Here is a 25,915-nt window from a genome sequence, read left to right on the forward strand (position 1 = left end):
AGGGGGGTCTCCCCAGGACCCCATGGCAGCAGAAAGCAGTGTGGTGGAGACAGGACGAATTTCTTGGAAACCTCTGGAAATGGAGAGGTGCAGCTCCCACGGAGCCCGGGGGCCAGGAGCAGGCAGGAGGGGAGGGGGCAGAGGGGCTGCGCTCAGGGCAAAGCCGAGTTTTCCTTGCAGGCACGCCAAGAACAACGTCAGAGCTGGCCCTTTGGTATGGGAAACCCATAACCTGCAGGAAACACCTTTTTTGGGGGCATCTCAATATGAGATGAGCGTGAGCACCCTCACCCCGCTATACGGCTGTCTCCAAACCTTTGGGGTCAAGTTCCTCCAGCCAGCAGTGCCATGGGGCTGAAACAGCTTTTGGGGAAGGGGCTCCACCTGCACCATGCCCCCAGGGGCCTGATCCTGCTCCTGGGACCGAGGGACCCAAGCACCGGGGCAGGGCTGTGCCCCTCGCATTGCCCCATCCAGGCAGGCTCATGGTTATAGCACAAAGTCTGGGAGAGGGGCCCGCAAGGACTGCTGAAGGAAGCAGCTTTCCTCATAAAAAAAAAACTTTATTTGGAGCGAACCCATAAATAAATAAGTGCACAGGAACCTAATGGATTAAAACCAAGTGGAACACGGGGCTATTTCAATACGTGGTTAATGCTGGGGGGCCCCGCGCCCTCCCTGCTCCATCCCCAGCCCCGTGGCCGCACCCTGCACCCCTGCAGGACCCTCCCTGGTCACTGTCACCCCCCCTGCTCCCCCCCAACAGTCCTGTTATCTCATGGCTGATCACAGCCAAGGCCACTTCGAGCTGTGTTTGTTCCAAAACCGCCTGCGTTGCAACAAAACCTGGTGTTTGCAGCAGGCTGGCGGGACACCTCGTCCCCCATGGGACTTGTGTCCCCCCCTGGGGCTCTGCTGAGTCAGGGACTGACCCCAGGGGAAGGCAATAGAGGTGGGGGCTGCCGGGGGGGGGAGCAGGGGACAGCGAGGGCTCCTCCACCAGCAGGGGATCTCCAGCAGGGAACAGGAGGGTGCCAGCTCAGCTCTCCCTGAGCCGTGTCCCCATCCGTGCCATGCCGAGGGACTGGAGGTGGCACAATCCTGCAGGGCTGGCACCGGATTTGCCCCCCCCAGTTGCATCAGTAGGGGTAGGGCGAGATGGAGATGATGATGAGGAAGATGCTGCGTGCCCGTCGCGCTCCTGGGGTCAGTGCCTGCACCCGGAGGTGATGGGTGCCGGGTGCGTGCAGCGGGCGCAGCGTGGCGATGACACCTCGGCCCTGCTCGGCACGCAGGGCGAAGGGGCTGCCCCCATCCTGCTCCAGCAGCGAGAAGAGGGTGCGGGCACCGAGGGCAGTGCCCGGGGCCAGGCGCAGGACATCATGGCCGGCGGGGACACCGAGGGGCAGCGGGAGCAGGACGTGGCGCAGCACCGCGGGGCCATCCGTGCCGCAGTCCGGGGCGCAGTGGCTGAAGCACACCCTGCACCCCAGGGACACAGCGGGGCATCAAGGAGCAGCCAAGGGTGCCCAGAACACAGCACCAGCACGAGTGGCACTGTACGGGCCCCCCACAACCCCACAGGACGGCTCACCCAGGGCTGGAGCCTCGCCAGTAGCCATCGGGGCAGGGGGTGTCCTCGCAGCGGGCTCCTCCGCGCGTGTTGAAGCAGAGCTGGCTGGAGGCGCACCGCAGCGTGCCCTCCCCGCACTCATCCACGTCTGAGGGCAGAGCAGGGGTGGGTAGCGGGGAAGGAGAAAAGCCCTGGGTTCCTCACAGCCAGGTGGTTATAGGGTCGGGGGTTGCAGACCCCGAGGAAGGAAGGCTTCACTGACCCTGGCAGCTCTTCCCGTCGGGCAGCAGGCGGTAGCCGGGCGGGCACACGCAGCGGTAGCTGCCCTCGCTGTTCCTGCACTGGTGCTGGCACTGGTTTGGCACCCGGCACTCATCGAGGTCTGGGGAGGAGAGGGGTGAAACCAAGCAGGGAAGCAGCGGTGTCCCGTGTTCCCTCAACCTGTTGCTGGGGGGCTCCCACCTCCCCTTCCCTGCACAGCCAAGCCTGGCGAGACCCCGACACCGTGGGTGAGGGCGCGAAGGAACGGGGAGATGCGGCAACAATGGGCAAATGCAGATTTTTAGGCAGACTTTTGGGCACGCAGTGGTCTCCAAACTCCATGCAGAGCCCCTTGGCCTCCCCCTGGCCACTCACCGGTGCAGGTACCGTTCCTCCTGACGAACCCAGAGGGGCAGGGACCCCGTGCATCCGGCCCCGCAGCCTTCGCCACTCGGCTGAGGGTGAGCCGTGGGTGCAAACGGCTCCGCAGGCGGCTGCCAGGCCCCAGCCAGCGCAGGAGGGAGTCCCAGGGGGTGCTGCCTGCAGCCCCCCCTCCTGTCCCTGCTGCACCACACTCGCCCTCCGGCAGCAGGACCATGCCGGGGGGGCACAGGCACTCGTAGGAGCCCCGCAGGTTGCGGCACTCGAAGGCGCACGGCGGAGGAAAGTGCAGGCACTCGTTAATGTCTGATGGAGCAAAGAGAGAGGGAGGTACATGATGGGGAAATGGGGCAGGGAGGGGGACAGGGACGTGTCCTGGGGGAGCTGGGCTCGTACCCAGGCAGGGCCAGGCAGCGCCCAGGGAGCGGTACCCGCGGGGGCACACGCAGCGATGTGTCCCCACGGTGTTCTCACAGATCTGGTTGTAGCGGCAGGCGTGGGAGCCCTCGGCACACTCGTTGATGTCTGGGGACATGAGGGGGACAGGGAGGTGGCACCTGGGGCTGCTCTGTGGGCAGAAGCCCCTCAACTACTCCTACACCCCATGGGGACCTTCCAGCCCCAAACCACCATGCAGACCCTGCCCCAGTGAAGGTCCGTACCAAGGCAGTGCAGCTGCTGAGGGCCCAGGACAAATCCTGGAGGGCACTGGTCTCCTGGGAAGCAAGCAGAGGTGGCCGAGAAGGGACGTGTCACCGAAGGGAAGCAGCCTTTGTGCCCTCCCAGCCACCCAGGACCCGTGAGGGATCCCAGCACCTTCCTCTCCATTTTCATCCCCCTCGTTACCTGCATCCAGGGAGGTGCTGAGCTGGAAGCTGAGCTCCTCCGAGGCTGGGTCAAAGGAGGCTTGGACCTCCCTGGCCTGGATGTGCTGCACCCGCTGCGGCTGAAGACCAGGAGCGGGTTCGTACTCGATGGTGTGATTGCAGCGGGCACGGGCGAGGCGCCCGTCCTGCAGGAAGCTCTGCACCGATTCCCCGCTGAACCTCCCTGCCCCTGTCCGCACGTAGCGCTCGCTGAAGTCCTGGGGAGGGAGCAGGAGGGGGGAATCAGGCTGTAAACCCCCTCAGGGACCCCCTCGGCACCCAGCCCAGGAGCCACGCTCTGGCAGGGAGGGTGGGAAGCTCTGGCACCTGCAGCAGCAGCGTGGCATCGCCGATGCTCTCGGGCACGGAGCCGCTGAGCACGCTGTCCAGCAGCAGGGTGCCGCTGGCATCCGCACCCCGGGCAAGGTGGGTGATGCGCAGGAGGTCACCTATGGGGATGGGAGAGCTGAGGGGTGGCACACAGCACCCCAAAACCAGCTCCACTGCCCGCCGGGCGGCACCGAGCCCAGGAGAGCACCAGGCTCAGCCCCCGGTGGCCACGGGGATGGTGCGTGGGGGACAGGGATGGTAAAGCCAGGCAGGAGCAGGCACTGCCCCTGTCCCTTCTCGCACAGGGAGGTGACAGCAGGGGAGCCACACGCAGAATATCCCTCACCTGTACCGAACTCCACCTGCGACTCGTGCCTGAAGGTGCCCCGTGCGAGCAGGATCCCACCGGGGACATCCCCACCGGTGTGCGCAAAGGACCAGTAAACGGGGGCCATGAGGGTGACCAGCACCCGCATCAGCGACCCTGGGGTGGGGAAGAAAACGTCACCACGAAGCCAGCACCCTCCTCGGGGGGCACCCAGCCCGATCCCCCCGGCACCCCACGAGCAGCAGTGCAGAAGTGGGGCGCTGCTCTCAGGATGCTCCTTGCTGTACATTTCGGCTTGTTTTTCTCCCTCTTTCCCCAAGATTTTCACCCAAAACGGGTCAATCACAGCCCCCCAGGGTGAGAGATGTGCCACCACGGGGGTGATGTGCCACCACGGGGGTGATGTGCCACCACATACCAACGTGCCGTGGGACGCCGCTGATGGTGGTGCGGATGGCGGTGGTGCCGGAGCGCGGCTCGTCCAGTACACTGGCATTGAGGGTGGCAACACCGAACTCACGGGTGTTGATCACGCCCATCAGGCTGCCCCGCACCCGGCGTGGCTCCCCTGGGGACAAAACACGGCACTGGGGCTGCTCGCCCACGGGAAAGCCACCAGAGCAAGGCCAGCAGCATCCCCACCTGGATGCACGCACAGCCCCCAAACGCGCAGTGCCGCGTATCGACAGGGGATGCTGTGAGCGTGGCCCCACACCTTGCACCCACCAACATGCACCAACACCTGCCCCCCGCATGTCCCAATCCCCTTCTCTGCACCCGTACGCGTTCCTGGCCCCGATCCCAAGTTTTTATTTGCCTTTCCAGCACGCCTGGCAGCAAAACGCCAGCAGCCGCGCAGAGGGCACACGGCGCTTCCTCCGCACCGCCGCTCGGCCTGGCAATCTGCTCCCCGAGAGAGGATGTGCCTGGGCATTTAGCAGGACCCCTGGGACACAGGAATTTAATCACCGGCAGCAAATTCAGGAAGCCTGGGAGAGCCAAAGGGCTCATGGGGGCCACAGGCTCGCACGCAGCAGCTGCTTCAGGAAGGCTTTGGCTTGGCTCAGCCCTTTAGCTCGGATAAATAAGTGATGGAAGAGATGGGAGAGAGAAAAACCGGGTGCAAACCGAGGGATTTAAAGTAAGAACGGAGAAGCAATATCCTCCCAAGCTACCACGAGGCCAGAAGCCTCCAGACACCCACCTTGCACCACGAGGGAGGCGCGGGCAGCGGCAGAGCCCAGGGCGTTGCGAGCGATGCAGGTGTAGGTGCCGGTGTCCCGGGGGCTGGCAGCAGGCAGCAGCAGCGTGGCGTTGGGCAGGATGCGGCCTCGGGGCCCCTCTGGCAGCGCTTCCCCATCCCACTGCCACTCCACGGATGGGGTGGGCTCCCCCGACACCGCACAGTGCAGCAGCACCCGCTGCCCGGTGCGCACCGACACCGCCCGTGGCGTCACCACCACCACGGGGGGACCTGGGCAGGGAAAGGGACCCGGGAAGTGTCACCTTCCCCTGGGGTTGTGCAAGCGTTGGGGGCCTTTAGACACTCAGATGGGGCCAAGGGCAGGACCACCTGGGGGAAGCACTCACACGAAGGCGCGTTTGCAGCCCCTTTTCCCTGCACCCAAAGTCCATCACCTCCCCGAACCTTTTCTTCTCATCTTCTTCCAGCTCCCCCCCAGCCTGAGCCTCTCCCTCTGCCCCAAACCATCTGTCCCACATGGCAAAAAAGCAGGCAGAGGCCTAAAACACCATTTTTCCCCCCCCAAAAAATGAGGATATGAAGGGGCAGGACTCACTCTGCAGGGCCAGGGTGACCACCTTGGCTGCCGTGCCCACCTCGTTCTCCGCCACGCACCGGTAAAGCCCCACATCGGCACCCTGGTGTTACGACAGCATCAGCACAGCCACAAACCCACAACGGGGTGGCAAAGGCACTTCTGAGATGCTCGGCTTTGCCACAAATTCTCCCAAAACGTGCTGCCCGCCTGCCTCCCTCCCCAAAACCCCTCTCACCCCCAGGTTGCGGATGGCCAGTGATCCATTCTGCAGCTGGCGCAGCCGCCGGGTGGCTCCCACCGGCACCCCGTCCTTGCTCCAGCGGATGAAGGGCGCGGGGTGACCCCGGGTGTCACAGTCGAGGAGGACATCGGCCCCGGGGGGCTCGACTTGGTAGGTGCTGGGGGCCCCCCTCACCACGGGTGCCTCTGGGGAAGGGAGAGGGGTGGGAGAGGAGCGGGGACGGCTGGGTGTGCTGGGTTCCAGCCACCCCAAGGGCACCTACCCATGACGGAGACGAAGCTGGTGGCCCTGATGGTGCCGGCGCTGTTCTCGGCACGGCACACGTAGGTGCCACTGTCAGCGTGGGTGGCTGCTGCCCGCCGCAGGATGCTCCGGCCACGCTGCCCTGATACACCCTCTGCAGTGAGCAACCCCCCAAAAAAAACAAAAACAACCCATGTGGGGTTATAACCTGTGTCACCAAACACTCCAGGACCCCAAAACGTGAAAAAGCCAGGAGGGAGGCAGGGCAGTGCTCTCCCCCCAGCTGCCCACGCACCGGTGAGGGGCCGCCCGTCGGCTGTCCAGGAGATGTGGGGCTCGGGGCTGCCCGTGGCCTCGCACACCAGCTCCAGCTGCTCGCCCCGGCTCAGGACCACGTCCCCGGGCCGGCGGGTGAAGGTGGGCAGGGTGTGCACCCCGAGGGAGAGCCGGCGGATGGCCTTCCCCGCCGAGTTCACCGCGGTGCAGGAGTAGCTGCCGGCGTCGCCTTCCTGCGCACGGAAAGGGCGCGGTACCCATCACGGGGTGCATCTCCACCCCGATACCCTTTTTTTTTTTTTTTTGGTAAATTCAGCTGCTTGAGGGGCCTGTGCTCACCTGGACGTGGTGGAGCAGCAGCTCCCCAGATGGCAGGATGGTGACGGTCCCACCACGGTCCCGCACCGGGGCTCCATCCCGGCTCCAGGACACGCGGGGCTCGGGGACGCCGCGGGCAGTGCAGGGCAGCAGCACGTCCTGCCCCTCCAGCACTGCCAGCTCCACGGGGCCGGCCGCGATGGTCGGGGGCACTGGGTGGGACAGACATCATCACTTTCACACCAACATCCCGTTGGGTTCCAGGGATGCTGCGAATCTGCCCTCAGAGCTGTGGCCTCCGCTGGGGCTGCGGTGGGGGTGCCCACAGCCTGGCTCCAGCACCCAACCCTCCAGCCTGTCCTCAGCTACAGCAAGGCAATGCCCAGGGAAAACATCCTGGACAGCCACAGAGCTGGTCCCAGGGTTAATTGGGGTGGTTTGGAGGCAGACTCAGAGCTCGGCAGCCTGCACTGCTCTCAGGGCTCTGCGTGGCCCCCCAGGAGCAGCAGGGAGGAGAGGGGCGAGTGCCTGCACGGATTGATGCTGGGGGCACCGAGCTGGCAGCCACATTTCTGCTGCGTGCCAGGGATGGAGAAGGAAGGAACGAGGGGATTCCAGCCTTACCTTGCACGATCAGCCTGGTCCTCCCCATGGCAGTGCCCGAGGGGTTGCGAGCCACGCACAGGTAGCTGCCAGCATCTGCCAGGGAGGCTCGGAGGAGGTGCAGCTGCCCGCTGGGGAGCACCTTGAGCCCAGGCCCTGTGGGACAGGCAGGAATGAAGAAGAGGAGAGAAGAGAGCAGCTGAAAGCCCCAAGGAACAGCTCCAGTGGCCACCGGACACAGTGGGGAGCCACGAGGCTGGCTGGGCACCTCAGCCCTTCAGGTGTCCTCAAGGAGCCACCCAGTGATGCTGGCAGCTCAGCCACCCAAATCCACCCCCGGGCAGGGGCTGGCAGGCAGCGTGGGCTCCTGCTCACCTCCAGGGATGCTGGCACCATCCTTCTGCCAGGTGACCTCTGGCCGGGGGACCCCGCTGACCTCGCAGGACAGCACCGTGCTGGCATTGACCTTCACCATCACCATGCCGGGCAGGGGCTTCAAGGCGGGGGGCTCTGCAAGAGACAAAAACGCTGCCACCAGCATCCCCCCAGCAATGTGCAGGGAGCAGGACCCCCTGAGCCACACGTACCGTGCACCACGAGCCGGAGGTGTTTTCGGGCAGTGCCTGCGGTGCTCCTCGCCGTGCAGGTGTAGCGACCGGCGTGCACAGGCAGTGCCTGCCTGATCTCCAGGGCTCCTAGAAGGCAAAAAGGGGGCAGCAGGAGGGCTGCGGGGACCCGCTGCCCCCCGGTGCCCTGCCCCGAGCCTCTACCTGTGGGCAGGACGCGGTAGCCGCCCCCTCGGCTGCCCAGCTGAGCCCCATCCTTGCTCCATGACACCGCTGGTTTGGGCACGCCGGAGGCGTAGCAGGTGAGGACAGCAGGGGACAGCCGGGTGACGGCCACATCCGTGAGGTCATCGGCAATGGTGGGGGGCACTGGAGGAGGAAAGGAGGGAGGTGAGCAAGGTGGAGGGGAGCTGGACCTGACGCACACGGATGCGGATATTTCTGTTGCCTCAATTCCCAGTCCCCTAGAAGGGACTCAAGTGCAGGGGGGGTTGAAGCACAGCTACATCATGTCTGAGTGGGGGGGAGAGACCCCCCAATAAGGCAGCTCCCTGCAGTACTTGCAGCCCCCCCAGGGCTCACCGTGGACAGACACGAGGAACACCTTGCGCGCCTCTCCGGCGGCGTTGGTGGCGATGCACTCGAACCACCCCTCGTCCCGGGGGCTGGGGCTGGTGATGAGCAGCGAGCCCGAGGTCTGCACCCTGCGTGGGCACAGCACACGTTGGGGACAGCCCCTGCACCATGGGGAGCAACAAGAGGGGGGAAAAAAAAAAAAAACAGGGGGCAAGGAGGGTACCTGTAAGCACCGGGCAGGAGGTGTGGGTTCAGGGGGTGGCCGTCCTTCTCCCAGCGGACCTGGGGTGCAGGGGAGCCTGATGCATCGCAGGACAGCCAGGCTGGCTGCGGGGCCAGCAGGGTGAGGCTGGGGGGGCCGGGGGTGATGGCAGGAGGAACTGCAGGAAGGCAAACGGGGAGCTGGGAGCTGCCCGGAGGGGGCAAGCAGTGGGCAGCAGCGCGGTGTTGTACCCATGAGAGCTGCCCAGAAATAACGGGTGGCAGCAGGGGCGCAGGAGGGATGCAGCTCACTGTCCTGCTTACCCAGGACACGGAGATCCAGGCCCCGCCGGTCAGAGCCAGCAGGGCTGGAGGCCACGCAGAGGTAGTAGCCAGAATCCTGCACCCGAATGGGGTCAATGTGCAGGGAGCCATCGGGCAGCAGCTGCAGCCTGGGGAGGGAGGGAGGGAGAGCAGGTGAGCCCCCAGGGGCTGTGCACAGCCAGGAAAACGCAGGGACACACAGCCAGGAGGGTGACGGGCACCCTGCAGCCAGATGGGGCACGTCCCCTGAGCGGGCACGGGGACAGGGGCTCAACTGGGAGCCAGCTCTGGGTGCCACCAAGCTGCAAAGCCTTGTACCTGCTGGTGCCACGAAGGGACAGGAGCTGCCCGTCCTTCCTCCACGTCACCCGGGGCGTGGGCCACCCCTCTGCCTGGCACAGCAGCGTGGCCGACCCGTTCGTGGGCACGTTCACCTCCTCGGGGCCTGGCTGGATGTGTGGGGCCACTGCGGCAGCATCCATGGGGAAGGGAGAAAATGAACGACAGAGCTCAGAGAAGGAGAAATCAAACCCAACCCGCGCCTCTTTTCCTATTGCCCCATCCGTAGGAGACCCCAAAATATTGGGCATCTCTGTCCCCGATGAAAGGGATGCTCAGGGAACGCGCTCTCCCCCGGCCAAGCCTCGCGGCAGGGCGATGCTCACCATGAATTTCCACCTGGAAGCTCTGCCTGCTGTCCCCCGTCGCGGTGCCAGCCCTGCAGACGTACTCCCCCCCGTCTGCTGCCCCCACGTCCCAGATCCTCAGGAACCGGCCCTCGGCCAGGATCTGCCTGCGGGCATCCTCCTGACACCCCCCAGGGCAGCCCCAGTCAGCGGCTGTGCCCACAGGGAGCACAACGGGGCTGAGAGGGGGGGGACCCAGCCCCGCAGCCCCCCCAGCACACCTACCCACAGCGGGGAGCCCTCCCGGTGCCACTCGATGTAGGGGGGCGGCACAGCATCCACAGGGCACTCCAGGGTGAGCTGCCCCCCCGGCACGGCGGTGATGCTGAGGGTCTCAGTGGTGCCCGTGGTGCCAAGAGGGGCTGTGGGATGGGTGACAGTTGAGCACCCCCGTGCCTGTCCCCATCCATCCTCATTTATCCACAAATAGCCCCCCCCCCAGTCTCTGGGGCTACCGTGTTCTGCTCCAGATCCCCCTCAGATGCTTATAGTACCCCCTGGTGTGTCCAAATTTGACCCCAAAGCCCTGCGCACCCTGACCCTCACCCCACACACCCTCCCCACGGGGGCCACGCTACCTCGGGCGCTGACGTGGAAGCTCCTGCTGTCCTCCCCAGCAGGGCTGGTGGCCAGGCAGGTGTACAAGCCAGAGTCAGCCACCTACACAAAGCCAGGAGAGGGGAAAAAAATGAGCCAAAAACAAGCCAGAAAGAGAACGCAGGCGAGGAAGGGGAGGAGGAGCCCCCACCTCCATGCTGTCGATGTGGAGCGTGCTCTCGTTCCCCGCCGAGAGCCAGGGCCCTGCCAGCAGCTGCCCGTCCTTCTCCCAGGTGACAGCAGGCGCAGGGACCCCCGCCACCACGCAGGTCAGCTCCAGAGGGGTGCCCACGGCCACGGCCATCTCGGTGGGGTGGGACGCATCCTCAATTTTTGGGGGCTCTGCAAGGCGCAGGGGGAGCCGGGAGCGCTCATCCCTCAGCTGCTCCCCAGGGTCAGCGCCCCCAGCCCAGGGAAGGCACGCACCCATCACCAGGAGGCTGAAGGCTCTGCTGGCTTCCCCGGCCTCGTTGGCGGCCACGCAGGCGTAGACCCCCGTATCGGCCGGCCCCACAGCCCCCAGGCTCAGCCGTGGGCCGTCGGCCACCCTCTTGCTTGGCAGCGCTGGGGTCTCGCCGAGCTTTAGCCAGGTCACTGCTGGTGCCGGGGACCCGCTGGCTTCACAGGCGAAGGTGACATCGGAGCCCTTGGCCACCACCTGCTCCTCGCTGCTCTCCGGGCTCTCCAGGACAGGGGGTGCTGGGGATGGAGCCGACTCCTTAGTGGGGCAGTGGGAGAAAAGCTCCCAGGGGGTCCCAGGCACGAGGGATGTTTTTGGCAAACGGCCACCATCCCGAGAGCACCCGGAGGTGGCTCAGCCTCCTGCAGGGGTTTGCCCAGCACTGGGTGCTCTGGGTCTGCTTTCAGGCTGGTCCCTCCTTGCTCCGTCCTTCCCGAGCCCACCCAAGGACCAACTCAGCTTGCACAACGAGTGCTCTGCAAGCAAAACTGGTGCCTGGGTGCCCCCACCCGCTCTGCTCCCCCTCAAATCCCCGGCTCCTCCATACCCAGTATCTGCAGGACGAAGCTGCGATCGGCCACCCCTGCCTGGCTGGAGACAACGCAGGTGTAGAGCCCGGCATCAGAGACCTGTGTGCGGGAGATCCTACCCCGGGGAGCAGGGCACGAGGAGGAGGAGGAGATGTCAGTGGCAGGATCACCTGGAGAAGGGTGCTCCCAACATCTCCACCTGACCCCTCTGCCACGCAGACCCAGGAGCTGCCCCCAAACCCGCAGCCAAGCATCCCCCCAGCACCTCTCTCACCTGAGGACGTGCCCGGCCGAGAGCAGCATGACACGTGGGGACAGCCGCAGGGGCAGCCCGTCCTTCAGCCAGCTCACACGCAGCGGAGGGGACCCCCGTGCCCGGCACCGCAGGGTGACCGCCGCGGCCAGGACGCCACGGACCACATCAGAGCCATCGGCACCTCCCTCGATGACTGGGGGCACTGGGCGAGGGGACGAGAGGCAGAGATGAGGCTGCTGGGGGCGGGTGGCCGTGCCCGGTGCCCCCAGCCCCACTCACCCAGCACGCTCAGCACGTGCAGCCGCGCATCCTCGCCCGCGCCGTTGCGTGCCAGGCAGGTGTAGGCACCCGAATCAGCGGCACGCAGCGCCTCGAGGAGCAGAGCACTGCCATCCGGTGACACCCTGCGTGGGACAGCACCGCGGTGACACCAGCACCCCCAAAACACCCATGGGGGAGGGATGCTCCGTGCCTGGTTGCGCCCCAGGCTGTAGGATTTGGGGTGCGCTGCAAGGACAGCAGTGTCCCTGTCCCCCCCATTGACTTACTGGGCACGTGATGGGGGCTGCAGCTGCAGGGGCTGCCCGTCCTTCAGCCAGGAGATTTGGGGGGGTGGCTGCCCCTCTGCCTGGCACTCCAGCCTCACCTCGCCGCCCTCCAGCACGCTGTGCTCGCTGGGGACCCCTGCACCAAGGATGCGGGGTGCCACTGTGCAAAAAAAGAGGAGAGAGGCTGAGGAGGACAAGAAAAAAAAAGGAGGAGGAAGGCTCCCCATGGGGGGGTAGAGCCCAGGGCCCCTCACCAACCCATCAAGCCTCACCTCGCACCAGCACCAAGAAGTCCTTGCGCATCTCGGTGCCCTCACCCGGTGCCAGGCAGGTGTAGCGGCCCTGGTGGGAGGGCTGCAGGGCACTGATCTGCAGCTGCCCCCCCCCAGGCACCAGGCCCTGCTCGGGGCTGCTTGCTGCCAGGAGATGGGGCAGAGGGGGTTGTGGTCGTGCTCCTCCGCAGAGCCCTCCCCAGGCTCCCTCTGTTGTTCTCTGTCCCCCCCAGTTCCCACCCCTTGGGCCCCGGTTGGATAAAGGAGAGGTGTGGGCTCTGCACTGCCGCAGGTTTGCAGGAGGAAGGAGATGGAGTTTGGGGAGCAAACCCCAGTTCTGGTGGCACTTGGTACCCCAAGAGCTCAGCACCACACCCCTGCATCGCATCCCATGCCCAAATCCCTTAGCATTCATTGCTGAGACAGAAGCAAAACCTCCTAAAAACATGCAGGAAAAACACCAACGCCTTCATGCTCTGCCTCCTCCCCTGCAGGGCCCTGAGGTTTTCCCACAGTGGGATTAGAAATAGGGAAAGCGAGGCAGGGCTGGGGGCAGAAGCCCGGCACATCACCACCTCCGTGCGTACCCAGTGTCCTCCCGTCCTTCAGCCAGGTGACAGCGGGCACGGCGGTGGCTGCACAGCTCAGGACGAGGGGGCTGCCCATGTCAGCACTGAGCGTCTCCTCCTGGGGGTCCTCAGCACCTGGAGGCTCTGGGGAGGAGGAGGAGGAGGAGCAGGGACGTGGGGAGTGAGCAGGGGCCAAATCCCAAGCCCCAAATCCCAAGCTCTGCTTGCAGCCAGCGCTTGGGGGATGCACTGAAAGGACCCTGTTCAGGCACCCGCATGGCCAGGGCAGGTGGAGGGCACCCAAAAAACACAGGAGCCACGGAGAGGTCCTTGCTGCCAGCCCCTCGGTGGGAGGCTCACCCCATCCTCTAGAGGATGGCTCCAGCTGGGGGCTGCCATGGAGTGGTGGAGGAGGAGAAAGAGGAGGAGGAGGAAGGAGGAGGGAGGCAGATCAGCGACCCAGGGAAGCGTCAGCAGGGCTGCCTTACCCAGCACAGTGAGAGCAAAATGCTTCTCAGCTGAACCGGCCGGGTTCTCGGCCACACACACGTAGCTGCCAGCGTCACCCACCTCTGCCACGGCCACCTGCAAGAGGAGCACAGCCCCACTGGGGACCCCCAGCCAGGCACCACTGGGGCTCGGTGCGCAGCCAGCCCCACCTCGGGGACCGAATAGGGCCCTGTCCCCCCGGCACAGCCACCCCCTGAGCATGGGGACACCGACCTGCAGGACTGTGCCCCCCTCCAGGAGCTGGTGTCGGGGGCTGGCCGCAATGGGGACGTGGTCCCGGAGCCAGGACACCGCGGGCACCGGGCGCCCGCTGGCTGCGCACTCGAATCGGACGGTGCTGTTGGTGGTGGCTGTCACCTCCTCGACCTGTTCCTCCTCAGCACCACGGATGGCCGGGGCAGCTGGAAGCAGGGGGGTCAGGGGCTGCTGAATCCCCCCCCCTCCCAGTATCTCCCAGCCCCTCCTCGCTCACCCAGCACCTCCAGCTCGTAGTGCACGCGGTCCCTGCCCGCCTCGTTGGATGCCTCGCACGTGTACCTGCCCGCGTCCTCCTCCTGCACCACGGGCAGCTGCAGCACCCGGCCCCCTGCAGCACGGGGGGGGCAAGGTGGGGACAGCCCCATGATGGGGGTCCCATCCACAATCCCTTTCCCACCCCGCTGTGCACGGCCCCCACGCAGCCCCGGTGAGGCAGTCAGGGTCCCACGGGTGCTGCGCGTGTTGGCAGGAGCAAAGGGACAGGATCCGACCCCCCCGTGCTGGGGATGCTTTCATGGCAGGAGCATTACCTAGCAGGATGAGCACCCCGGGGCCGGGGGCGAGGGGCTCCCCGTCCTTGTACCAGGTGAGCCGGGGGGGAGGGATGGAGTTGGTGTCGCAGGAGAGCGCGGCGGGCTGGTGGAGCACAGCCTGGCGGTGCTCCGTCACCTCCCCGTCCCCGTCCTCCTCCTGGTACAGGATCTCGAAGGCTTCGCTGGGGCTCAGCTGGTGCTGGAACAGGGGTGGCACTGCGGGGATAGGCTGCTGTGAGCTGTAGGGAGGGGGACATCACCCCCAGGTGCAGCCAGAGCTGGTGAGACACACGTTATCCAGCACACACACACCCCTCTCCACCCTGATCCCATGGGGGACCCCCATAGGGACCCCTCTCCCCGGGACACCCCCCTCCCCAGCTCGCCCAGGGCTCACCCTGCACGTGCACGCTGAAATCCTTGTCGTCTGCACCCAGCGGGTTGGTGGCCACGCAGGTGTAGTGCCCCGAGTCCGGGACACCAGCAGGTTTGATCTGGAGGACCTGCCCCTCCTGGAGGATCTGGAGGTGGCCGGCGCTTTCCAGGAGCTGCGCGGGGTCCCCAGCCCCAAGGCGAGGAAGAGGAGCGATTATACACCAGGGCTGAGGCATGCAGGAGCGGGGCAGAGCCCAGCCAGCCATACAAAGGGTGTGTGTCCCCCCCCCAAAAAAAAACAGCAGCTGCTCCCTGGCCACCCTTGGGACCTCACCTGCCCGTCCTTGTACCACTGGATGGTCGGCTCGGGCACAGCCCACGTCTCGCACTCCAGCGTCACCGTGCTATTGACCCTGGTTCTCACCTCTGTCGTGGCAAATTCCCCCGAAGGGACATCTCGGGTGATCAAAGGGGGAACTGGTGGGGAGAGGAGATATGGCTGGGAGGAGGGAAGAGCCCCCAAATGCCCTTGCTCTGCCCTAACCAACAACGCGCAGTGCCTCAGGGTGAAGGGAAGGAAGGGGCACTGGCCCCATTATGTTGGGGGTTGTGGTGGGGCTCAGGAGGCACGGGGAGAGCTCACGCACCCAGGACCTTCACGGTGTAGTTCCTCACGGCCTCCCCAGCCTCACTGGCCACAACGCAGCTGTAGGTGCCCGCGTCCTCCTCCTGGGCGTTCAGGATCTGCAGCCCGTGGCCACCTGGGGCAAAGGGGGTCTCCTGAGGGGGTCCCTGCTCACAGCTGAGGCTGTTTATCCCCGTGCAGCACATGAAGACTTCTTAGAGGACCTGCTGACCACCTGCAAACCTGACTGGAGGGCATCCAATGCTCTTCTAGAGCCCAATTTCCAGGCTTATAAAAACCCGTGTGGTCTCACGGATGCTGCTGAGAAGCTTCTAGCTATTACCCGATGATGTGGCCCACCCTTCTGATGGCCTGAGCCTCTCATCTCCTACAGGATGATGACTTCTCATCGCCCTGGGTGTTACCAGACCCAGAACAGACCCCACTCCCACCCCCCGGGCACCCAAAGGGGCTCCGTGGCGGTGTGGGACCAAGGGGTGCCAGCACGGTACCAGGGAGCAGGCGCACGTCCCGCGAGGCTTCAATGGGGACCTCATCCTTGAGCCAGGTGATGCTGGGAGGGGGGTAGGCTGGAGCCTCACAGAGCAGGGAGATGGGGTTGTTGATGATCACAACAACATCTTCAGTGGCAGCATCGTGGGCATCTCCAGCAGACGTGGGGCTGGCTGCAGAGAGGTGTGCGCACGGCAAGAGATCGGCACTAACACCCATCACAGCCCCACTGCCGGCTGTAGGGCTCAGGGATCCTCACCACCCAGCTGGGGCAGGCACTCAGAAAGCCCCAAAAGCCCACATCCCCAGGACTCAACACCCAAAGCCACCTCGTACCCGAAACATTCAGCAGGTAGTGCTTGGTTTGCTCCCCCGCGGGGCTGGAGGCCACGCAGGAGTAGCGGCCGGCGTCAGACGGGGCAGCCTGGGGGATGCGCAGCACGGAGCCGTCGGGAGAGATGGAGGTGGCTCCAGCAGGCAGAGGGTCACCATCCTTCAGCCAGGTGACCTCAGGCTGGGGGTTGCCTGTGTAGTTTGGAAAGGAGGGCTTGGGCTCGGTGCAAAAGTTTTTCCATGCGTGCATGCAGCCTGGATGGGGTCACTGCGCTGGGAAGCAGGGACACCAGCCCAAATCCAGACTTATCACAATCTGGATCGGGATTTTAGAGACTGCTGGATGAGCCAGCAAGAAAAAAAAAAAGGAAAACTGTCCTGAGTAGGAGGTGATTAATTACTCCCATTGCAAAAGGAGAAACCAGATTAGAGGAATTTTTGCTCCGTTTTGGAAAGATCGGAGCTGACGTCGTGGAACAAGCTCCCCGCGTGGGCGCCCCCTCCCCAGCACTTTCCGGACAGCCCAACTGCAAAGCCAGGAACTATCCCCAAAAAGTTCCTCAGCCGACCTCAGCTATTCCTGTGTCATCGGCTGGAACCGGCCGCTTGCTCCGCGCCCACCTCCCACCACTCCTGCTCCCCGCGCGATGCTCACCCGCGGCCAGGCAGGACCAGGTGACAGGGTGGCCCTCTGGCACCGTGACGGCCTCTTCCTCATCCACGTCCTCAATGTGGGGAGGAACTAGGAAGGCGAGAGGCCAGGGACATCAGCAGCTGGACCAAACCAGACGCTGCGTCCATGCGCCAAGGCACGAAGGACTCCGGTGCTGCAGCTCCCACCGCTGCACCCAGTGCTGCCCAGTGCTGTCCCCGCACAGCTGAAGCTCTGACGCTCCCGAGGAGCCCATCAGAGGGTAGATGTCCCTCCCTTACCCAGGATCTCCACCTGGAACTCCCTCCTGGCCTCCCCAGCGGCGTTGCTGGCCAGGCAGGAATAGTGGCCACCATCCTGGGCTCGCACACGGGGCAGCCTCAGCATCCAGCCCCCTGTGAGCACGGAGCAGAGAGGGCTCAGGGCACGGATCCAGGCACCAGCACAGCCCAGTACCACCCCGCAGGGTGGGAGCTGTGCTGGGTGTGAACTCCTCAGCATTAGGGCAGAAGGCATTCGTGGAGCTCTTGCAGCATCCTTCCCTCATCCCACCTGAGAGCACTTGCGTGTGCTCGCCGGGGGTGACAGGAGAGCCCTTCCAGGACCAGGAGACCGTGGGCAGGGGGACACCGGTGGCCTCGCAGGTCAGCGTCAGGGCTCTGTGCAGAGGCACACGGATGTTGCTGGTGGATCCCGAACCTTGGAGGAGCTTCGGAGGAACTGGGGAGGCAGAAGGGACAAAGAGCTGTCTGCAAAGCAGCCACCGAGACAGCAGAAGAGCAAAACAAAGGCGGCAGATGTTGAACCCAGAAAAAAATGTGGCAGATGTTGAACCCAGCTGGTTCCCACCCTCCTGCTTGTACAGGTTGAGGACGTGAGCACAGAAGGTCCATCAGCAGCCACCTACCTGCACCCCCAACCCTATACCTCCAGGCGTGACACCAAGCTGGCCACGTGCCCTACACCACCCCAAGTCTTTTTCCAGCTCAAATGCTCAGTATCCCCGTCCCCAAGGTTCCCCCAAGTCCTTGGAAAGCAGCTGACTTTGTAAAGCAGGAGGTGCTCTGCTCAACCTGGAAAGAAACCACTACTGCAGGCTGATGGAGCCACTTCTGCTGCTTCTTCACCCAGAGCACCCCCTCCTGTCCCCAAACCTTTTATACGCTGCATTATCCAAACTTGCTCCGTGTTTTCCTCTTCTCCAGGCTCGTGATGCTTTCCCACGTGGTGGGACATCCCCTCCCAGCCCAGCTGCCCGTGTCCCTTCCCCGCAGCCCCCCGCCGTGCCCCCCACCCTCACCGTGCACCACCACGTCAAACTCCCTGCGCTCCTGCCCCGCCGCGTTGGCCGCCAGGCAGACGTATCGCCCCGCGTGGACCGGCGCTGCCTGGGCAATGCGCAGCCTCCAGCCCTGCTCCGACAGCGAGAGCCCGTCCCCAAGGGCCACGGGCTGCCCATCCTTCAGCCACGTCACCGTGGGTGCTGGCCTTCCCGTGGCCTCACACTCCAAAACCGTCTCGCCGGCCTCGATGACGGAAACCTTCCTGGGGGCTTTGCTGCTGCCCCGGATCCTCGGCGGCACTGCGGGCAGAGGGACACGGGACGGAGGTGAGGCTGGAGGAAAGCCCTTGGCGGTATGCAAGTGGGTAGAAAAATGCCATGGAGCCGGCTGGTGGCAGCAGGAGGGCAAAGCACATCCCAGTGGGTGCAATTAGTGCAGTTGTGCTGCTGCAAGCAGAGAGGAGCCAAGAGGGGAGCTGGAGGGGGGCAGGCAAACCCAGCTGGCAACATCCCTTCCAAAACACCCAGGGCAGGGGATAATAGCTGTGAACTTTTGGGTCCAGCTGGGCCTCGCAGCAAGGGAGAACACGTCTTGCTCAAACATACAGCTTAGGAGAGGCAGCTTCAGCCACCCCAGCAGGACTCCCATGTCCTGGGGTCCCCCGGCTCACCGTGCACCCCCAGGCGATGCTCCTTGCTGCTGCCGCCGGCGGCGTTGTTGCACTCGCAGGTGTAGGTCCCCTCGTCCACCAGCCGCACCCTCTCGATGTAGAGCATCCTCCCTCCTGCAGACACCAGCTTCGGGCTCCCGGGGTGGGCAGAGAGGGGCTCACCTACCCAGGGGGGACAGCAGCCTCCTCTCAGGCTCCCAGCAGGACCAGATCCCACCCAGAAGCCGGGCACTGCTCGATATAAATCACTCCTTGCTGCCCAAGGAGAGCCATGTGAGTTGGTTTTACTCTTGGCTGCAGCAGGAGACCCACAAGGAGCAGGCTGGCAACTGGGTTTCAAGTTTAACCTGGTGTTTTCTCATCCAAAATGCTCCTAAACCATGCAAGGGGGATCACCTGCCCTGGGCAGGGGGTCTGCATCTGCCTGGCGGGTCGAGCCCTGAGGGGCAGGACCTTACCATCCTTCTGCCAGCTCAGGGCAGGGAAGGGGATCCCGTGGCACTCGCAGGCCAGCCGGACAGACTGCCCCTCCAGCACGGACACGGTGGTGGGCTCTGCCGAGGGGAACGACGGTGGCACTGTGGGGAGAGAGAGAAGAGGGGCAGCTGATGGCAGGGGACGAGGGGAGAGGGGCAGCTCCGTCCTGCTCGCCACCCGTGGCACCAGGCTCTGCACAAAGACCCAGCGAGACTGCTGGAAATAATAACATGAACTCCCCAGCTATTAGGAAAGTGATGTTTTTAATTGCACGTGGCCTACAGCAGAGGCTGGCTGAGCCCCACGGCCAGGCCAGGGCTGGCCAGACAGAGCTTTGTTAGGTAGCACAGCTCACTGCGAAGGTGACCTAACACTTTCCGATATCGGATGCCGTTCCCATAATTACAGCTGGCTGGAGAAGGGTAACCCCTTCCCGCGAGGGATATTAGCTTTTGGAAGAAAAATCCTAACACCCAGAAACCTCTGAAAAACAAAAACAGCAGAACCCAAACAATCGAGCCGAGCCAGGACACCGGGCCAAGCGTGCAACGTCTCCCTGGGAAGGGAGCGCAGGAGCGGGGAGAACTGGCCTTCCTCCCCGTGCCGGCTGCCTGCCTGCAGGACTCCCACCAGCTGGCCCCGAGCATCCCCGAGGGAAGCCAAACCTGGCTCTGCCCTGGATGTGCTGGAGTTTGCAGGGATGTGCATGGCGAGGGATGCGCCAGCATCCCCCCGACCCAGGCAGGGGACAGCAGGGGCTGATACCCGCGTGCCGCCGTGATGGATGAGGGCGCAGAGAGCGCAGAGCAGCCCTGGCAACGGCAACAAATTCCCTTTGCTCCCCTGCCCAAGCTTTAGGAAGACAGCTGCATGGTTACTGAAATACCCCAAAGCAACACTTGTGCAAACATTGGCTTTTTCCCCCCCTCCCGTTCCAGTAGGGGATTCCCTACACCTCCAGCTGCATCATCTCGCAGAGCTTTAATCCTTCGGACACCGTTTTCCAAGCCAGCGAGCCACCTCGGGTCCCCGTTATGCTTACAGGGTTTGTTTCTACATCTCCATACGCCCCGTATTTTCCTGGAGAGCTGTCCCAGCCGTGGCAGCCCTTACCCAACACGTTCAGGTTGTAGTGTCTCTCCGGGTGGCCGGGCACCTGGCACGTGTACCTGCCCGCATCCTGCACGGCAGCTCGCCCCACCTGCCACGAGGAGAGATGGTGAGATGCTCTGCACCCTCTTTTCCCTCCCATCCCTTCTTTTGCCCCAAAACATCACCTGGAGCACAGTCCCATCCTCTGACAGTGACATCCCTGGGCTCGGTGTGAGCAAGGTCCCATCCTTCAGCCAGCGGGACCCCCGGGGGTCGACCCCCGGAGCTGGGCAGTGCAGTGTCACCTCCTGGTTGACGATGGCAGAGACGTTCTCCTCCTCGCCCGGGGCAGTGGGTGGCACTGGAAACAGACAGGGTGTGGCCATCCCCAAATCCCTCTTCCCATGTCTGGCCCCACAGCCCCCGAGGCTGGGGAGAGGGCAGGGAGCAGCCCCCAGAAGGGGCTGGGGACACTTGGGGACACTTACAGCGCACCTCGACGGTGGCCTCGCGTCTGTCCTCACCCACGGCGCTGCTGGCCACGCACGTGTACGTCCCCGAATCCAGGAGGCGAGGGGTGGGCAGGGACAGCACGCGCCCACCGGACAGGATCTGTGCCCCCGGGAAGAAAAGAGCTCAGGTGAGCGTGAAACCAGAGAGAAACCTCGCTGGGCTGCAAGCAGTAACCAGGACGGGTGGGCACAATCCTGCCTCGAGCCTGTCCTTGTCACATCGTGGGGACCCCCTGGCTCTTCCACGTGGCGGGGAGCAGGGCTGAGCAGGTCCGTGTTCCCATGGACCAAATGCAGGGGTAAATTTGGGCAACACCACGTCTGCTCAGCTCCAGCAATTGTTTGGTTTTATTTTTGGAAAAGCCAGAACAAGGATCCAGAGCATCCTTCTGAAAGGATGTCCCCAGGGAGACCCCCCTGTGGTAGCCACCTCACCTGCGGGCCACCCGCCACCTCCTCGGGCACGGGGTTGCCGTCCTTGAGCCAGAGCAGCGCCGGGGCAGGGCTCCCGGTGGCATCGCACCGCAGCGTCACCGCCTCGCTCGTCACTGCCACGACGGGGCTGGGGCCAGCCGTGATCCGTGGGGGCACTGGGGGAGGGCAGTGGGGGCACAGCAATGTCACCAGCAGCACCAGGGGGCAGAGATGGGGACGGCTGGGGTGGGAGACACCAAGATTTGGACCAGGCAATGCCCATCTGTAGGGCCATGACCTTTGGGAACATTACCAGGGATGGATGTGGGGTAATGGCAAATGGGGCAGACGAAGGGGTCTCTGCTAAACCCATCTCTCAGGGATGTGCCCCCATACATGCACGGGGGGTCCTGGGGGAGCACCCTGCCCTCTCACAGCCTCTGTCCTCCCCCTGCACCCCAAAGACTCACCGGTCACCCGCAGGCTGTACCCGAGCTCGGTGTCCCCGGCGGCGTTGGAGGCCACGCAGCGGTAGCTGCCGGCATCAGAAAGGTGGGCACGGGGAATCTCCAGGCGCTTCCCATCCCTGGACAGGATCCGGCCCGGGGTGGTCACGAGCTGCTCGTTCCCCTTGTACCAGGAGATGTCTGCAGGGAAGGAGGGGGATGAGATGCAAGGAGCGTGATGGCAGCACGGGGACACGCACCGGGGACACCCCCAGGGAAGCTCGAGGGAGGGGACAGGCTCACCGGGAGCTGGCACCCCCGTGGCCAGGCACTCCAGGGACGCCGTGCCGTTCTCCAGGACAGCCAGGTCCACCTCGCTGGGCTCAATGTTTGGAGGCACTGCAACCCAGCATGCATGGCATCAGCTCTGTGCAGCCCAAAACCCAAACCGGCTGCACGGCACGCACCAGTCCCCGTTCTGGGAGGGAACCACAGCACTGCACGGTGCCACCGCTGCCCTCCAAGTCAATGAAAAGATTTTTTTCTCAGCACCCTGCCTGGTTTCTCACCCAGCACCTTCAGCATCACGTCCTGCTCGTCCTCCCCTGCGGGGTTGGCTGCGACACAGGTGTAGACCCCTTCATCGGTCAGGTCAGCCTTCTCGATCTAGAGGGAGGAGGGAGGGTTCCCGACTAGCTTTGGTCACCTGTAACGCCCCCCTCCTCAGCTCCTGCAGCCCCAGGGCACACAGCCCTGCCCTGCACACCCCCCCAGCCCCATCACGCCCCCCAACCTGGAAGATGCTGCCCGTGGCTGGCAGCGGGACCCCGTCCTTCCTCCAGCTGAGCCGCGGGGGCGGCGTGCCCGTGGCCTGGCACCGGAGCGTCACCGGCTGGCGAAGGGCCACGGTGACGGCATCCCCCTCCGCGATGCTGACCGAGGGGCGTGCTGGCCAGAGGGGAAACAAGGCTGGGGGAAAGCCCTTGGCCAGCCGTGCCCACCCTGATGCGTGGGATGGAGAACGGGTCTCCCCCAGGTGCTGCTGCGCTCACCTTGCACCAAAACCCACAACTGAACCTGGGCCCCCCCAGCCCGGCTGCTGCCCTGGCAGATGTAGAGCCCTTGGTGTGCGAGCCCCACACGGGCAATCAGCAGGGTCCCACTGTCCTCAGACACTGCCACGCCATCCTCTGCGCCTAGCGGGAGTCCATCCTTCAGCCACCTGCAAGGAGCAGGGCGGGCAGTGAGGTTTTGGGGTGTCCCGCCACCACCCACCCTGGTTTGCGCACCAGGAGCATGGGGGTGCTGCACCCACAGCACTAGCAAAGCATCCAGGTCACAGGGAGAACAGGATCCCAGGGATGAGGAATAGGAATCGATGTCTCCCATCCTGAAGGACACCCCCAGCCAGGGGTCCCCGTTACCCATATGGAGTCCCCATCCCGCTCTCCGCTGCATCTTCACATGTCAGGCTCTGGGGTGCCCCCAGGGAGCTGCGCAGCCCCCTAAGGCAGAGCAGGGGGACGTGGGCAGGACCCCCATCCTGTCCTACAGTGCTCACCGGATCCGGGGCATGGGGACACCGCTGGCACGGCAGCGAATGCGCAGGGAGTCGTTGGCGACGGCAGTCAGGTGGCTTTCCCCATCGCCGATCAGCAACTTGGGGGGAGCTGGGGAAAAAGGGAAAAGGGGACAGCCAGCTGGGAACAGCCCTGGGAACCTGGCATCGGAGCAGCCAGGAGCTCGGAGGGCACAGGACCCCAGCAGTAAACCAAAACCCACAGCTGTGTGGAGCCAAATTTCACACACACACTTCTCCAGTCTCAGAGGAGCTGCAGGTTTCAGCCACCTCCTTCCTGCCACCATAAATCCCCGCTCCCTGCTGCAACCCCGCAGCCCCCTTACCCTGCACGAGCAGCGTGTGCCGCACCATGCTCTCTCCCGCGGGGCTGCTGGCCAGGCAGGTGTAGGACCCCCCTGAGCTCTCCGACACCCTCTGGACCCGGAGCAGCATGCCGCCCGCGAGGAGCAGCACCCCGGCACCCTGGGGCAGGGGCTGCCCGTCCTTCTGCCAGCTCAGGGTGGGCAGGGGGTTGCCGCTGGCCGAGCAGGGCAGCTCCACGGGCTGGCCCACTGCTGCCTCCACCACGCGGCCCTCGCTGGAGATCGTCGGTGGCACTGTAGGGACAGAGAAATGGGGGGAGAGCGAGTGCAGAGAGCCCGAGCTGAGCACGGTGGCTGTGCTGGCAGCAGAATCAGGGGACAGCAGGACACATCCCACAAAGCTCAGCCCATAGGGAGATGGAAACTGGCTCAGCAGAAGCCCAAAGGTGCAGGTGAATCAGAGCAGAAAGGGGCAGAGCTCGTGCTGGGGGCAGAAGCTCCAAAAACCCATTGCACGTGGCACCACGCAGCGCAAGAACCATCTCCCAAAACGGCACATTCACACCCTTAGTGCACTGACAGCTGAGCACAGCCACCCAAAGCTGATGGAGAGGAGATGGACAGGGGAGAGACCCCTCAGAAAGCCCCCAAACCAGGGGAGAGACCCCTCGGAAAGCCCCCAAACCAGGGGAGAGACCCCTCGGAAAGCCCCCAAACCAGGGATGCTTCCCAGCCTCCTCCAAATCATGGCACCGGGTGCCTTACCATAAACCTCGAGCCTCACGGTCCTGTGCGCCGTGCCCGCGGGGTTGGTGGCCAGGCAGACGTACAGCCCCGCGTCCGCCTCCTGCGCCCCGCTCACCCGCAGCGCCCGGCCCCCCCTCATGTAGGTGGTCCTGGTCCCCGAGGGGAGCGGGCGCCGGCCCCTGAACCAGGATATGGTGGGGGCCGGGGAGCCCCGCGCCTCGCAGGGCAGCTGGCCGGAGCCGTTCAGCAGCACCACCACCTCCACCAGCTCCTCGGCGCCCAGGATGGAAGGGGGAGCTGGTGGAGAGGTGGGCACGGAGGTGGGGGAGATGCTCGCCCCTCCCCAAATTCAGCTGCCTGGGTGGGTGAGGGTTCAGGGGGATTGAAAGGGAATTGGGTGGAGGGCAGCCGGGGACTCACTGTGCACGTGGAGCTGGAAGACTTTGCTGTGCTGGCCGGCAGGGTTGGTGGCCAGGCACTGGTAGGTGCCCTGGTGCTGGGGCTGGCTGCTCGGGATCCTCAGCACCTGCTCCTCCTCCAGCAGCTCAAGGTGAGGGTCCGGAGCTGGGAGAGGCCTCGGGGGACAGAAAGGTGCACGCGTGACTCGGAGCCAAGCACGGGCAAGGGACAGAGCCCAGGGCAGGGAGCGATGACACCTGCTCTTGGAGGGGGTTTCCATGCTGGTAATGTGCTGGTTTTGTCCCAGCAGGGAGGAAGCAAGGGCTGGGGAAAGCTTTTCCCAAAACCCATCCCTGAAAACCTCTTTTTGGCCCAGAGTTTTGGAGAAGGGAATGGCTTTTCATCCAACACATCGTGCTCCCCTGTCGCATGCCCCCTGTTGCTGTCTCCTTGACAGAAACACCACCCTCACGCCTCCAGCAGGTCCCAGCACCCCCCTGTAGCCACTTACTGCCCATCCTTCATCCAACGCACCCGGGGTGGGGGCACCCCCCTGCTCCGACACTCCAGCAGCACCTCGGAGCCCTCCGGTACGGAGACGTTGTGAGGCCACCGGGACCCAGACATGCTTGGGGGCACTGAGGGCAGAGGAGGTGTGAGCAGGGGTACAAGGAGCACCCCAATTTTGCCACCCTCCTGACCTCCCCATGCTGATCCAGGATAACAAGCTCAGCGTTCCCAAAATTGCATGCTGGATGGGGCTCAAGGGACCGCCCTGTCCCCAGCCAGCTGGCTGCAAGGGACCTCCCCCAGCCCACCGCAGCCCACCCCAGGGTCACCATCGCTGGGTACAGGGGACGGGGACCAAGTCACCCAGCACGAGCAGGACGAAGTGTCTGCGCGCCTCTCCCGCCCTGCTCCGGGCTGTGCAGCTGTAGGTGCCCGTGTCCTCGCTGCGGACTGCGGCGAAGCGCAGCGTCTGGCCCCTGCGGAGCAGGAGGGGACCCCCAGCTCCATCCACCTGCAGGAAGAGAGGGAGGAAAGGGGGTGTCAGGGGGAGCCAGCAGCACCCCTATCATGGGGAGGGGCACGATGCCACCACCGCCTTTCCCTGTGGCTCACTGGGTGCCCATCCTTGTGCCAGGTGATGGAGGGGACGGGGGTGCCGGAGACGTTGCAATGCAGCTCCAGGGGCTGGCCGGCCACCACCGACACGTTCTCCCAGCCACTGCCCATCATCTCTGGGGGGCCTGGGGGGAGGTGAGAGCCGTGACAAGGCACGGTGGCATCTGGTTGCCTCGTTTCTCCCCAGACAGCACACAGACCCGATGCAGCAGCTTTGCCCTGCTGCCCGTCCCCACCACCCCCACAGCTCGACCCATTTGGGGAGCACCTCACATGGGGCA

At 64.6% G+C, this 25,915-nt stretch overlaps 1 protein-coding gene across 7 annotated transcripts in view; it reads right to left on the reverse strand.

The window, feature by feature from the left end:
- Window positions 1–523: 523 nt before the first annotated feature.
- Window positions 524–25,915, reverse strand: part of HMCN2 (hemicentin 2) — a 37,008-nt gene continuing 11,616 nt past the window's right edge. For 6 of the 7 annotated variants that reach the window (XM_068656936.1, XM_068656934.1, XM_068656939.1 and 3 more), the window contains 66 exons: window positions 25,632–25,759; window positions 25,383–25,530; window positions 25,021–25,147; window positions 24,531–24,685; window positions 24,129–24,407; window positions 23,385–23,657; window positions 23,041–23,149; window positions 22,532–22,701; window positions 22,273–22,427; window positions 22,049–22,145; window positions 21,783–21,878; window positions 21,504–21,680; window positions 21,055–21,209; window positions 20,596–20,719; window positions 20,293–20,468; window positions 20,129–20,216; window positions 18,997–19,116; window positions 18,539–18,700; window positions 17,886–18,167; window positions 17,138–17,305; window positions 16,867–16,980; window positions 16,589–16,675; window positions 15,937–16,125; window positions 15,600–15,773; window positions 15,110–15,223; window positions 14,797–14,939; window positions 14,485–14,635; window positions 14,085–14,303; window positions 13,769–13,882; window positions 13,510–13,697; window positions 13,275–13,371; window positions 12,805–12,930; window positions 12,218–12,361; window positions 11,946–12,105; window positions 11,677–11,801; window positions 11,416–11,599; window positions 11,159–11,256; window positions 10,578–10,850; window positions 10,303–10,493; window positions 10,133–10,214; window positions 9,780–9,916; window positions 9,534–9,675; window positions 9,187–9,334; window positions 8,869–8,996; window positions 8,567–8,723; window positions 8,350–8,471; window positions 7,972–8,136; window positions 7,789–7,896; window positions 7,577–7,711; window positions 7,223–7,357; window positions 6,620–6,810; window positions 6,300–6,513; window positions 6,024–6,158; window positions 5,756–5,946; window positions 5,539–5,620; window positions 4,944–5,213; window positions 4,158–4,307; window positions 3,758–3,895; window positions 3,409–3,530; window positions 3,062–3,299; window positions 2,878–2,931; window positions 2,612–2,740; window positions 2,210–2,521; window positions 1,836–1,955; window positions 1,595–1,721; window positions 524–1,482 (listed from right to left, as the gene is read on the reverse strand). In XM_068656936.1, the coding sequence (XP_068513037.1) occupies window positions 1,140–1,482; window positions 1,595–1,721; window positions 1,836–1,955; window positions 2,210–2,521; window positions 2,612–2,740; window positions 2,878–2,931; window positions 3,062–3,299; window positions 3,409–3,530; window positions 3,758–3,895; window positions 4,158–4,307; window positions 4,944–5,213; window positions 5,539–5,620; window positions 5,756–5,946; window positions 6,024–6,158; window positions 6,300–6,513; window positions 6,620–6,810; window positions 7,223–7,357; window positions 7,577–7,711; window positions 7,789–7,896; window positions 7,972–8,136; window positions 8,350–8,471; window positions 8,567–8,723; window positions 8,869–8,996; window positions 9,187–9,334; window positions 9,534–9,675; window positions 9,780–9,916; window positions 10,133–10,214; window positions 10,303–10,493; window positions 10,578–10,850; window positions 11,159–11,256; window positions 11,416–11,599; window positions 11,677–11,801; window positions 11,946–12,105; window positions 12,218–12,361; window positions 12,805–12,930; window positions 13,275–13,371; window positions 13,510–13,697; window positions 13,769–13,882; window positions 14,085–14,303; window positions 14,485–14,635; window positions 14,797–14,939; window positions 15,110–15,223; window positions 15,600–15,773; window positions 15,937–16,125; window positions 16,589–16,675; window positions 16,867–16,980; window positions 17,138–17,305; window positions 17,886–18,167; window positions 18,539–18,700; window positions 18,997–19,116; window positions 20,129–20,216; window positions 20,293–20,468; window positions 20,596–20,719; window positions 21,055–21,209; window positions 21,504–21,680; window positions 21,783–21,878; window positions 22,049–22,145; window positions 22,273–22,427; window positions 22,532–22,701; window positions 23,041–23,149; window positions 23,385–23,657; window positions 24,129–24,407; window positions 24,531–24,685; window positions 25,021–25,147; window positions 25,383–25,530; window positions 25,632–25,759 (10,355 nt within the window). In that variant the 3' untranslated portion in view covers window positions 524–1,139. The remainder of the gene's footprint in view (window positions 1,483–1,594; window positions 1,722–1,835; window positions 1,956–2,209; window positions 2,522–2,611; window positions 2,741–2,877; window positions 2,932–3,061; window positions 3,300–3,408; window positions 3,531–3,757; window positions 3,896–4,157; window positions 4,308–4,943; window positions 5,214–5,538; window positions 5,621–5,755; window positions 5,947–6,023; window positions 6,159–6,299; window positions 6,514–6,619; window positions 6,811–7,222; window positions 7,358–7,576; window positions 7,712–7,788; window positions 7,897–7,971; window positions 8,137–8,349; window positions 8,472–8,566; window positions 8,724–8,868; window positions 8,997–9,186; window positions 9,335–9,533; window positions 9,676–9,779; window positions 9,917–10,132; window positions 10,215–10,302; window positions 10,494–10,577; window positions 10,851–11,158; window positions 11,257–11,415; window positions 11,600–11,676; window positions 11,802–11,945; window positions 12,106–12,217; window positions 12,362–12,804; window positions 12,931–13,274; window positions 13,372–13,509; window positions 13,698–13,768; window positions 13,883–14,084; window positions 14,304–14,484; window positions 14,636–14,796; window positions 14,940–15,109; window positions 15,224–15,599; window positions 15,774–15,936; window positions 16,126–16,588; window positions 16,676–16,866; window positions 16,981–17,137; window positions 17,306–17,885; window positions 18,168–18,538; window positions 18,701–18,996; window positions 19,117–20,128; window positions 20,217–20,292; window positions 20,469–20,595; window positions 20,720–21,054; window positions 21,210–21,503; window positions 21,681–21,782; window positions 21,879–22,048; window positions 22,146–22,272; window positions 22,428–22,531; window positions 22,702–23,040; window positions 23,150–23,384; window positions 23,658–24,128; window positions 24,408–24,530; window positions 24,686–25,020; window positions 25,148–25,382; window positions 25,531–25,631; window positions 25,760–25,915) is intronic. The other variant, XM_068656935.1, reaches the window with a different exon arrangement.

The sequence above is a fragment of the Anas acuta genome, chromosome 20 (assembly GCF_963932015.1).
Source record: "Anas acuta chromosome 20, bAnaAcu1.1, whole genome shotgun sequence".
In the NCBI taxonomy this organism is placed as follows: Eukaryota; Metazoa; Chordata; class Aves; order Anseriformes; family Anatidae; genus Anas; species Anas acuta.